General features: G+C 37.3%; 1 protein-coding gene across 5 annotated transcripts in view; it reads right to left on the bottom strand.

Moving 5' to 3' along the window:
• USH2A (usherin) overlaps positions 1-13,242 on the bottom strand; it is a 394,137-nt gene that overhangs the window by 292,517 nt on the left and 88,378 nt on the right. For all 5 annotated transcript variants that reach the window (XM_069800131.1, XM_069800130.1, XM_069800132.1 and 2 more), the window contains exons 17-20: positions 9,212-9,706; positions 7,206-7,478; positions 5,543-5,700; positions 4,225-4,369 (exon numbers count right to left, since the gene is read on the bottom strand). In XM_069800131.1, coding sequence (XP_069656232.1) covers positions 4,225-4,369; positions 5,543-5,700; positions 7,206-7,478; positions 9,212-9,706 — 1,071 coding nt within the window. The remainder of the gene's footprint in view (positions 1-4,224; positions 4,370-5,542; positions 5,701-7,205; positions 7,479-9,211; positions 9,707-13,242) is intronic.

Here is a 13,242-nt window from a genome sequence, read left to right as displayed (position 1 = left end):
CTGGTACTAGCTAGTATAGTTCTATAGATTCCAAGGTACCAGCTCAGAATCCTACACAAGATAAAACCCCAGAGCAAAAAGCACTTCTGAAAATAAAAAAATAGCCTAAGACTTGGTAAACAACAACAGGATGAATGTCATTCTCAAAAATAAACAGGAACTTGAACTCAGCAGAACCTAGAGAAGGGAATAAAGTAAAATGTGACTCTAGGTGTAGAGATGAAAAATGTGTAATTACTGTTCAGTATTGCTTTCAGTTACATACATGCAGTTCCACTTGATGATCTTGGGGTAGCAAAGACAAAAATGAAGCTCAAATTGGATTCAAAATTTTCAAAGTATTAAAAATGAACTTCTTCCCATGTATCAGCCAAGGCTTTCAATAGCATGTGCAAAATATTGCAGTGCATAAAGCATATTTAAAATACCACAAGGATTGTGGAATGTGCATCCTCTTAATTTAAGGTTTAAAAGACTGATCAAAACAGTATGAAATACTTTTTAATTATTTGAGTCTTTAAAAGCCAACTATTTGTGTATTTATAACTGAACATACCAAAACTGAGGTTCACGTTCTGTCCAGTCACCCGCTCTTTGAGTAACAGAATTAACAGGGTTAATTCTCTTCTTCCGTTACCTTGACATGCTTGCTTTGATCTTTCATCCCAATACTGGATTACCACCTAACATTGATCTTCCAACACTTTTTACCATTTTCGGAGCTGGTCACACATCAGGCATACCTGTGCAAGTTCTTTTATTTATCACACCTATTCTTCCTGGCTTCGCATGCATTTGTGACAGCTTCCACTCAGCTTTTTTATAAAACAACTTGATTCTTAATAATTCTATTTTATTTGCTTCCTCATTCTCTCGTCACATTCTTCTGGCTTAATTGTCTTCTTTTATTGCCACCTACAAAAATCATGGGTGTATATATTGGTGAGGAGAAGATTTTTTTGGCAATCTGAGAGACACAAGGACATATGGCTGATTGTAGCTTTCTTTCACTCTCCTCCTGCAAAGCTACTCATGAGATATCCCTTGTATGGATGCCTATACTGAACCAGGTTAGAAGGGATCTACTTGTTTTGTTTGCTTCTGAATTATTTTAACCAAGTTTAAGTTATAATCCTTGTTAAGTTATAAGACTTGTCATTGAAAGATCAGCAGACTTTCTGATGCCTCTGCTCCCTTAGGTCTTACCCCCAAATTCTGCCCCTGACTGCAGAAGTCTCTTTTCTTTGTCTTTTAAATCCTCTCTCAAAACCTCTTGCTTTTCTTCCTCAGCATTTTTGTTTCTAATGATTTCATGCCCTTGTTTCTGCCCTTGTTTTTATTTGCTGTGTTACGCCATATAAAAAAAAAATGTTGCCAGAGAAAAAGAACGATCGATTTTGAATAGTATCTTTTTTTATAGCTAGTCTTCAAATTAACCTAATGAACATTAACAAAACTTAAAAATTACTTGAGACTTCTAGTGGCAAGTTTTAGAAGGCATTGGCAATTCCAAAAGCAAGCCCCTTGCTAATATACATCCATTGGACATGCCAAAATCACAGTCATCAAGGTACCCATTGATTTAAATACTCCATGTGATAAATCAGTATACTCCACACATGGAAGGAGTAGGGATGGTTTTCCATTATCCTCCTCAGGATCAGAGGACGAGAATTAGTCTAATTTAGTATAACCTCTAGCCCAACTTGGAACACAATTCAAAGCTCCTGGATTGTGTTACAGTGCAAGGGGACCATCATGCTGGAGCACATTGCAGTCAAGACTTCCTCCAAAAAGCTCCCTTTGCCAGGGCATGGAGGGGGACTGGCAACCAGCCAGGGAGGCTGTCTCAGTGCCAGGGAGACATTCCTTCACAAAACAGAACTCCTCAACAGTCCTAGAAAGGCCATTTTAATTTCATTTTGCATCGTTCAATGACACAAAAGGATATTAATGGACTAAGGCTTGATCACCTGTTTTTACAAATGATGGGGACTGGTTTCTCCTAACTTTGTTCCAAGCTTGAACTCACTTTAACCTAGAAGTCACCACATAAGTAGTGTTTCTTTTAAATTTTCTTTGGAAACACAGTTTTACAGAACTTCACAAAAGGGAACATGCACACACAAAAAAACCCTGATGGAGGTTATTAAACAATTTTCTCCAGAAATGAAAAATGTGAATGGAGGAAGATAAATTTACAGGCAAAATTTAAGTGTTTTACTCTTTAGTTTGTCAAAATTTAAGACATTGCATTAACATGCTTTAAAAACATAAAAGTAACCCGATACAGGACTGATTCTTTGCTTCCAAGGTTTACAACAGTAAGCAGGAAAAGGCTACACTGCAAAACAAGTAATAAATGAGGACGTGTCTGTTATTCTATTTTGTATTCTCCTGTCTTCTCTAACGTGATAGGTCTCTAAGTATTAACACAACCAGGGAGGAGATGGTCATAAACAAGCTGTCAAGCATAACTAAGCTATTGTTTCTGAATCTTTTAATAAATGTATAAATGCAAAGTTGGATCATTTGTAGTAATAAGATGTGCCTTTTAGGCCATATTTGTTTCCATGGTTATCACCATAGATATGCCGTTCCTTGCATGGCTGTGTGGTATGGGATAAAGTCATACTCATACAAGTAGGAGGCTCTGTAGATGGCCAGCTTGAAACTTTAAGAGGTAGCAGTATGAGGAAACAAAATAAATTTTGAAATCAGCAATTTAGCAAGAGAGAAGACTGACAGAACAATCTTTGCCCACTGAAACACAAAGACAATTAGGTGAATCAAGGAACAAATCATCTATCTTCCACTTGAGAACAAATGAAAAGGCAATTAAATAAATAGACAGATGAAGAACAGAGGGCAGACTAGAGATAATATACCAACAGCTTAAATTCCACTTCAGTTCATGTATATAAAGCTTCCTATTTACTGGCTCTGAGCAACTCCTCATTCCCTGTCTAGAAGATCCTATAGCTCTTCATTGATTACACAGAGGAGCTTTGATGGAATTCAGGCAACTCAAATACAGCCCAGGGAGCCTAGGAAAACATTCTGCACAGCAGAAATTTTCAGATTTTTTTCCCCTATGGGACACCAAATTACATAAGAGAGGTAATTTCAGAGATCATAATCACAACATCCATATGACAACACCACTAATTGCTTAACTAAAAATGCTAACATTTTGAAAGTAATTAATGTGTTTTAAATGCCTATACCAAAGGAAACCACACTGTTAAGCAGTCAGCTCTCTGCAGGTGACCACCAGTATGTCACATAGCATGGATTTTGAGCTTATATTTATAGTATTAAAGAGCTGTACTGACTACCTCATTCCATGAATAGAGAGACCTGTGAAGCTGATTTTCATAACAATTTCTCTCTTAAAACCCTCTTGATCCTCTGATGTCTAAGAAGTGAGTTCATGCCAGTCTTTTCTTTAAAGTAAATACAGGCTTTCTCCATCTCTGTTCTATACTGATGGTTATTTCCCCTAAATTTGTAGAAAGTTAGTACCTTTGAAATCCATGACACACGTGGTTTAAATTAACTCATAGACTCAAAATTTATTAAGGTGCACAGACACATATATGGAGTCTGAGTATTGTTTCCACAGGAAAGTCTGAGTATACATATCCACAAAGCAAAATCTCATAAATATCAGGGGCTAAATAAATAAACATTTGCAAAAAAGCAGACCCAAAGCATGTATGTTGCTTCTGATTTAGACACACGAATTAACATATGTACACAGTGTAATACAAAAACCATGCAACTCCTCTTTCATGGCTTAAGCAAGGCATTGGCACAGCATGTGCATTTTACATGCCATGTCACACAAACATGACACACACGCTAAAAAACCCCAACAACAAATTAACAACTTCTTAGCGTCATAAATGAATGAATGGGTTCAGCCACATTTCTGTACATTTACCGTTTAAATAAACAGGAACAAGAATATACATATCCATACATAACCTGCAATTGAGAGAGCAGTACACAAATCCTATTGCCATAATAGTGTACCTTAAACCTTCATGGAAAACATTTTGGTTTTAATCTGTCAAGATAAACAAATAATAATTAAGCAAGTCACTTTGTATTAATACAACACCTACCCCTGTCACTGTGCATCAAACTATGATCATCTTAATGGTATTCATTAGTAAACTGTGTGTCAGCTTTGCATTTTGATACAGATTGTTTCCTTACCAGCTGCCAAGGTTTGCCCCATGCCTGGCTCACTGGTTACACAACCAATTTGATTGCAGAGAGTAACAGTAAAGTTGTACGTCCTGTAAGGTTTTAATCCTGTCACTACATAGGATAGCTCATGAGCCTCAGCTATATGCAAAACCTGCAAAGCAAACAGATTGGAAGACAACAGTTGGTTAATAATATTTTCATTCCTATTAATCGATGACATGCTCACTAATAAGAAGCTTGTCTCTGAATTTGCAGATTCCTTCATTTAGATGTGGAAAAGCCTGCAAAGACCGAGGGAGAATATTTTGGAGAATCTGAACAAGCTAGGATTTAGGTGATAATACTTCCCATCACCCTGTTTTATGAGGTAATAAGCCAGTTCCTGAGTGGATAAATGAGGAAACAAAGTTATTGCCTCATAAAATGTGTGGTGGTGCAGTTATCACTACAAACAGTGCAGCTACAATCCAGATGACGAAGATGACACTATTAAGTGGTGAAATCTAACCACCATTGAATGAGTGACATGATTAGCAGGTATAAGGAGGGAGGGAAATAACTAATACCTACAGACATTTGAATCTGCTTTACTTTAACATTACTTTAAGCTATCAGAGAGAGTAGAATCGAATAAAATGTTGTATTTTCAGTAACTTCTTTATCAGATGTTTATTTAGATGAAAAATCTTGCAAGCCTGAGACCAGAAGTAATTTACATTTATGTATTGTTACAACAGCTTCAGGAGCAATAGTATCCCCACTTCATAGACAAATAAACTGAGGCCCATCTGTGGTACCACTGAAAGACAAAACCAGCTCTTAAATGAGAAACACAATAGCAGAGCACCAGATCCACTCCCACATTCTGATTACCTATCATATTTCTTTGCTCATTCCTAAGCTTTTAGCTTACTACTACTGCTATGGTATTTGTTTGCCAAGCCCAGTCACTCAAAAAATCACAACAGTATTTTAAAATCGCATAGTTAGACTTTATAAAGTTGGTTTTCTGCTATTTTAGGTTTCCCCACTTCAAAGATTTGTCCATTATCCAGGAAGCCAGACAGGTACCTTTCTTAATGAAAATGTACATTCCTTTGCTTTAAACATATCAGCAAATATAGCAATAATACAGAATCAGAAGATGCAAAGATCACGGTAATTTAAGTGTTGTTGCTCAATCCCATCCCTACTAATTTTGAATCTCACCCACTACTGAAAACAAGTCAGCTCAGTAATACAACTTAAAACCCAAAAGTAGTGTATAACATTACAGAGCACATAAGATAAACTGATAGGAAAAACTTAATGTAACTAACAATACCTGGGAAAATGGTGGCAAGAACCTTTGTTCTGTCATCAAACTGATGCTATATCCCATCACTTTTCCTCTTGCTAAATTATCTTCAGGTTTTTCCCATGATACGTTGAGGGAATATGGTGAAAGAGGGAATACTGATGGAGATGGCATGAACACTGGGGCTGAAAAAAGATTAATATAACAACATTCATAAAATAAGTGAGCACTGTGTGTAATGCAAGCTTTCTCATTGTATTTGTAAAACACCATTTCAGACAGTCTTTTTTTTTTTTTTCTTTTTTTAACCTTATTTTCAAAGTCTAACTGGAATTTTCATATTATTTTGATATTACATAAGAAGTACCTCACCCATCATTCTCCTGTTTTCTACTCTGGCCATGAATGCAGAATAAAACTCTGGCTATGTCTTCAAAGAAATACTAATCAACACTAAAGTCCTAACCCCTGTAGCAGGTAGGAAAGTACATACGAATGAAAAGGTCTTGAAGAAGAACTTCATGCAACCTGGGAAAAAACTGATAAAAGCAAAAAGTGTTCAATACTTCAGCATCTTAAAAGCAATTTTGTTTGCTAGGCCAGTTTGAAATTAACATGTCTCTCACTTCTTACAAAACAGTTCCCCTGTCTTCCATAGTAAATCTGTAAAAGGATTGTTTGCACTGCAGTTAAATCCCCACCTGATTACTCTGTAATAATAGCATACCAACTCATAGCACTTCTGCTATGTACAAACCACCACACTAATGGACCTCTTCCCAAATACAATTTAACACTTTTATAACATATAGTATTTAAGAACAGATAAGCACAAAGACTCATTTTGAAAGGGGAATTAGTTTAGCCTGCTGTTTTGCAGGAGCAAACGACTGAGGACATGATTTTCAAGCTAACAGCAAACAAAAGCATCAGGGATGTAACAGAGATGTTTAATTGCAAAATATAGGCTCTATCAGCCTAAAAACCTTAGATCTCTAATGAAAGCACTGAAATAAATAGCTGTTATTTCAAATAATATGTCAAGTGGCAAGCCCTTTTGAAAATCTGAACAGAAGGGTCATAATAAGAGGCACTGTGAACTGGTTAAACTTCTGAAAAAAGTGGTCCATGTTATGACACTTGGCTTCCATAAAAGCATATAAAAAGTTTCAAGCACTCTACTCCTAAAAAGGTAACCCTCTCAAGTTCTTTAAAAAAATTGTTTTCTAAACAGTCAATGTTCAGGAAAACTCATTAGAACCTCCTTTCTGTACATATGTACCTTCTTGGATGACATTGCTGATTCACGCCAACTGTTAAAACATTTGTGACAAAACCAATCTTTTTTCATGTTTTCTCCCTTTAAAGAACATATATATAACAACCGGGGAAACAAGGGAGAATTTGAACACTGCTTGGTAGATTTTTCAATCTTGTAGTTTGGAAATTTTAGTTTAATTGACAGGGATTATTTTCTTCAACAATATGATTTTATGGTAAAGAAAATGGGTTTTGCTTAACATGCTAAATTCTGAGATAATCTGACCTATCTTTAATTAGTTTAAAAATGAGAATGTGTCCCTATCTGAATCGTCACTAGACACATTCTATTGAAAAAAAAAAATTAAGAATGCATTCTAATTTAGTTTTTCCTTTCATTTGTATCAAACAAATTCAAACCAATACTTACCAGCCTCTCCTGTTTGTCCTGATATCCAGTCTGAAGATATGCTACCTGCCATGTTTACTGCTAGAACATAAAATTCGTACTCTGTGAATGGCTCCAGATCAGTGACTGTGGTACTGGTCTGTGGTGGAGCCAGGGCATTTTCATTAGGAGACTCCATAAGTGGTTGAGGACTGAGCCATCCACTGCTTTGGAAAATACGAATTTCGGGAGGAAGAAAATTCCCAGCTGGTTTAAATTTTTTTCTCATATAAAGTTCATATCTTATAATTATGCCTAGAGAAAAAAGCAAGCCAGAAAAATTAGTGCATTTAAACGATTTCTGGAGTTCTACTAAAATAGCAATACCAATATATTTAATGAGCTAAGAATCAATCAATCAATCAATATCATAGAAAATATGGCATTAGAAGTTTTCCTCATTTCTGCTACTTTCATCCAAATGCTCGCTTTGGTATTTCTTGCATTACACTGTTTATTTTTCCCTCCATGCAGTTTTGGGATTTGAAAACAAATGGCTGGATTACAGTATGAGTTCTACTACCCTCTCTGGAAGATGGTATCCTAAAGTTCTGATCAAATGTTACTGGAAATTACTTCAGGCCTCTGACTTTCAAGGGGATATTTAAATGTTGGGGGGGGCGGTATTGTTATTTTTCTTATGCAATAGGTAGGGAATTTTTGAGTGCAGTTTAATGCTAACCTTTTAGAACATACTACTGGATAGGAGATATGTGCGTGTGTCAGTTTTCCATCAACGTAAACCTATTACATATGCAGGAAGGTCTCATCACTTTGGAAAAAAACCCAAAACTTCAGTATTGTGGTATGAAGTGATACATGATCTAAGCTGGATCGTGGAAGCAGTTTAACTGTAAGAACAGACTGTAAGAGAGCTGACTGGAGATTTCCCAAATGGAAAAGATGAAACATAGCAAAGCCAGGAGATAGTTAATTACCATATAATGTATATATTTGGGGCTGTATTCATGCACAGAACTGGAGAGGTTGCTTGGGAGAAACAGCTTCTCTCTTTATCATTGGAAAGACCAGGAAATCTGACCAGACGTCAAAAGAAACATGAGAGTATTGCTTATATCTGTCTGTGCTGGCAATTACATGTATGTAATGGCTACAGAGGAAACTATGAAGAGTATATGCTACAGGTTGAGGGACAAGTGCTAACAGCAAATATCATGACCTGCATTGTAGGAACTGCCCCTCTAAATACATACAGGCGTTCTTCCTGTCTAATCTGGTAATAGCTGGCAAATGAGACGTTCAAAGAGAAAGCTGAGCTCCCCATACACAGATGTCCAGTTTATGAGCAGAACAAAATACTTGTTTTCACATGCACAAATACTTGTGCATGTAAGTGCAAGTTCACAAAGCTCCATTGCACATACATTAGAAGATAAAGTGTTTACCAGTAAAATCTGCGGCATCACAAAAGTATCCTACAACAGCTGCTTTCTCAGTTTCAAAAACCTAAAATATTATTACGCAAGTTAGATCAGCAACTCTTGGCAATTGCCTAATCCCTAACAAAGTTATACTGGTAATAGAATTAGTTACTACACATGACGGATGGTTTTAAAAACAGACTTCTCTGTTAATTCTTAGATTTTTTTTCTTTCCATAACTGTTATCTGCTTATTTATTCTTTGTCAGGCAATATCACCACATCTGTCTGAACTAGCCGATCTGGCAAATTAGGGAAAAATTAATTTTACTGTAAATGTTTAATTATAAATGTGATTTTTTTGCTGCAGCAGATGCCGCTAAGGGCTAAAACCTGGACCTAAAACATTCAGTTGGAGTTCTGGACTCCAAAAGAACAAAACACAGACTCTGAGAATACGTTTAGTGGCAGACAGGCAAATTAAGACAATGCCTTACTTCATTCTCAGTTTATGTTGCACGGATAAGGACATTCTAACCAGATTTGAGGAAATGCTGCTTTTTCTTTGCCAAATCTTTGACTTACAAAAGTAAATACAATGTCCTACCATTTGGTTTCTCAGGTGGTGACCATTCCACAGCCAGTTCTGTAGAGCTGATGGTTTCTATCATCGGTGGATGTAGCCCTTCTGGAGGGGCTTGTGCAGTAATTACTGTTACTGGCTGGCTCTTTAAGCAGCCTCCACTAGTACAAGCTTGCACAGAAAAAACATACTTTGTAAATGGAATGAGATTCCAAATAATTGCTGAAGTTTTTAAGCCTTCATACTGACCACAAGACTGAAGATCAACCAAGCTAGTACATGTCAAAATGTATTTCTCTATGGGCCCAGAGTCATTGGAGAGGCTTGTCCAGTAAAGTAAAACAGAACGGTGACTAACAGGAAAGACAGGATTTAAATGCAAGCTTCCTGTAGGCGTCCCAGATTTTGTTCTGTATGTCACTGAGGCACTTCTTGTAAAACCATGAACGTTGCTGGCTTTGACATAATAGGAATAGAAGGTATATGGAGATAACATGCTATCAGTGAAGGTCTGAACACCTAAAACAAACAGGTGAGAAGAAAATTGTATCAGTCTAACACATTAAAAATAATCTTAATTTGCATACTTAAAAAGGCTTTCCAGCCCTAATCCAAGCCGTAATATATTTATGCCCATTTGCATGCTCTTCTTGAGATCATTATGAACGTTGTAACTTCTCAACTTTTTTTTTAAACAGGAAAAAAACCCCTCCCCTATTCTCTTCTTCCACTGCACATTGGCATCACTAGAAAAATATTTTTTTTTCCACTGAATGTCTCCTAGTTCCTGCTTTAATTATGAACAAGATTAATACAATCATCTTCTTATTCCTCCTTGGCTTGGAAATAATTATTTCAAATGTAAATCAGCATCAATAATAGTGGATCTGATTTAGAAAAAAAACCCAAACCATTCTGTAAATTTTCACACCTTTGTTTTTGATTCATTTCATAGTGTAAGACCAAATATTTCATCTTTCTGTGCTTTCACTTCCCCATTTCTAAAATAGTGCTTAACAGTTCATTTGTAAAGCATTTGGTGTTGGACAAAAAGTGAAACAGAAGTGCAAATTATTAAAAATGTATATCCAAAGCCTGTATTTACCTTTTTCACCCACTACTTGCCATTACTCTAGATAGCTTTTTAGCAGCAATGACTATGAATAGCTCCTGGGTATATCCCAGAAGCAGTTACACATCTTAGTCATCACAGCACAATATGAATTTATGTACAACCATACTACCATACATGGTTTTGCCTTAAGAAATAGTGAACATTGAGTAATATATTACATGCCAGAGCACAGACACTCTTAAGCTTTTTCAAAGCAAATGGAGAGGACACAGCTATTTGTAAGTCCCCTGTGTATGTCTGCACTGGCAAGCCAGCCCTGAATACAACTTAAAGAAGACCACCACAAAATTATGAGTATTGCTAGATATTCAGCCCTTGACATTGTAGTACAAAAGCAGCAGTGTCAGCCCAGTAATTGCCTACAGTGCTTCAACTACCTAGAGCAATCACAAACTTATCACTGGAGTCTAGTAATAAGGAGCCTGGGTAATCTCATCTTCCTGCCTTTCAAACCCCGGTACTTCAGGCAACCCAGCAGCAGCAATGGTTATTGCGACATCCTTGTGCATTAGTAGTGAGCAGGCAAGCGATATGGCAGACTTCAGTCCTGACAGCAAGATTCAGCTCTTTATTCTTCAGCTTTCGGGTTAGCATGCCGTTCACAACTGTGGGTGCAAGTACTCCAGTGTACTGTAGAATTGTTAAGCCCTTTCTGAGCTGCATGGACACACCTGCCCTGTCTGAAGTGCTTCTGGGCACAAGAGTGGGTACCAAAGCCAATTTGACAAGTGTTAGACAAGACTCTTGGACAGGCTGGCAAGAATCCTTGGAGCAGGAGCGTGACAACCAGTTGCTGTGAAGGACACTGGCAAGTAGGAACTTGCCATGTGTCCAGTTTCCGATTTTGTCTCCAGAGAAAAGAATGGCCACAGATACAACACGAGTCAGTGTGCTAGAAACTTGGGAGAGCTGCACTTTATGGGATGACAGGATCACTATCCTGTGGGTCTTCAACTCAAAAGAGCCACAGAGAAAAAAAAAAGCATGCAAGGAAACAAAAAAAAGAAAATAAGAAAAAAAACCCACAGTGAGACTGCTGTCAGCAGCAGCAAGTACCACAAATCCTCATGAGATGACAAAACAGGAGTACCCCCTGAACTAGATTCTACAACCTCACCCCACCCCCCCCAGAACCCAACCCTGCTCTAGTACCATATGCTGACCTGGAACCTGATCTAGACCCATCAAGCAAGCCTGAATGTGATCTAGAACCAACCAGAGCGAGACCATGACCTAGAACCATTAAGCAAGCTAGAACCTGCTCTGGAACCAAGAAACTGCCCTGAAGCAACAAGCCAGCTAGGACATGATCTAGAACTGCCTCCCTACCAAACCGCCAACTCCAGAACTCATACCTGCTCTACAAACCACCTCACCAATACCACCCTAGCTCTACAACCAACCAAGCCCTGAAACCCCACCTCTGGAATGGACCAGGACTCTAGGGCCAACCCAGACCCTAGGGCCCCAGGCCTAATGTTGACAGCAAGCACATTACTTTCCCCTTTTCAAATACAGGGATTGGAAGAGGCAGATCACCCAGAATGCTGATATTGTCTACCAGAAAAGTAACCAGCCCCATCTCAACATTACGAGAAAGTTCATTCAGTATTGATGAACACCTGATCACCAGATAGCAACTTTATTGCAACAGGAATATAGGCCAGATAAAATTGGATAATGCCAAAATGTAGAAGTTTCTACATTCCTCAGGTGAACAACTCCACCAAATATTTAGCTACATTTATAAACAATTAGAACCAACATGATTTGGAGTTAGAATTGTAAGTAACTTTTGCCATTTTTTCACATTTTAGAGCAAGTATTTCATTTTATCCTCGAGACAAGGATTGGTACCTTCTGAGCCTCTTGTTTCCCAGAGCAGTCAGGAAAACATTGTTTTAACTGGGCATTCTGCAATACTATCAGCCAGATCACCAGGCCAATTTAGATTCTTATTCTTAATTTTCCTTGGGAAGTTCAATGTTTCTATAAAACTCACATTTAGTCATAAGATAATGTTCATCCAGTTGCACTCTCGGGGCATTTCATAAGCATTACAAATTTCACACTATACTGAGAAGAAAGTAACATTACCAAAAGTTCTGACAGCATTAACAACGTGTTCTTGATAGTCAAACACCAGCAGATGATTTCACGTCATTAATTAGGGGGATGGCCAGGAAATCGTTTTTGCCAGGAAACATCTTTTGAAACCAATTCTATGTTTTTACAAAATAATTTTTTGTTAAATAGAAACATGCTAATGTCTTGTTATCCAGCTAAATACATTCAGAATTTTTCACTATCTACAAAGTATGTAGGTACAGTCATGAAATAACATCCTCAACAATGCACTCAGTTTCAAGTACATTCCTAAGCACAAATTTATGACAACAAAGCTTTTCTTCTGAAATTAATTTATATTCTTACTAAAATTAGGCTTTCAAGCCAAATTAAGGAATTGGAGTATTTTCTATTAGCTCTCTAAACTTTTTGTAATGTTTCTTTCTCTCCTCTCAATCACTTAATCCCATGCTTACATGGGGTTGCCCTATCTTTCCTCATGGTATGTACTGTGGAGTGTCCAAATTCACAGCATAAGCCACAGAGTAATCAACTGTAACACAGCAGCATGCACCAGAACATAAAAATGTCAGGAGCGCTCCAAAGGATCTGTGCTTCCACTGAACAACAGTCTTTTTTTTTTTCCTCCAGGATACACGACAATAATTAGAAAGACTCAACTTCTGCAAAATATTAATGCTGCATTTGTATGAAAATGCAACAAACTGAAGTTGCTAGAACAGAAATTACTCAGTGGCATTAAACCACACCCATCTTAACAAAATCACTTGTGTGCCACATATACATAAACCCAGTATCCAAATCCATCTCCTTTTCTTTGATAAGAGGATCA

Source organism: Haliaeetus albicilla, chromosome 13 (genome assembly GCF_947461875.1).
Source record: "Haliaeetus albicilla chromosome 13, bHalAlb1.1, whole genome shotgun sequence".
NCBI lineage: Eukaryota > Metazoa > Chordata > Aves > Accipitriformes > Accipitridae > Haliaeetus > Haliaeetus albicilla.
This window is presented reverse-complemented; position numbering and strand designations above follow the sequence as displayed.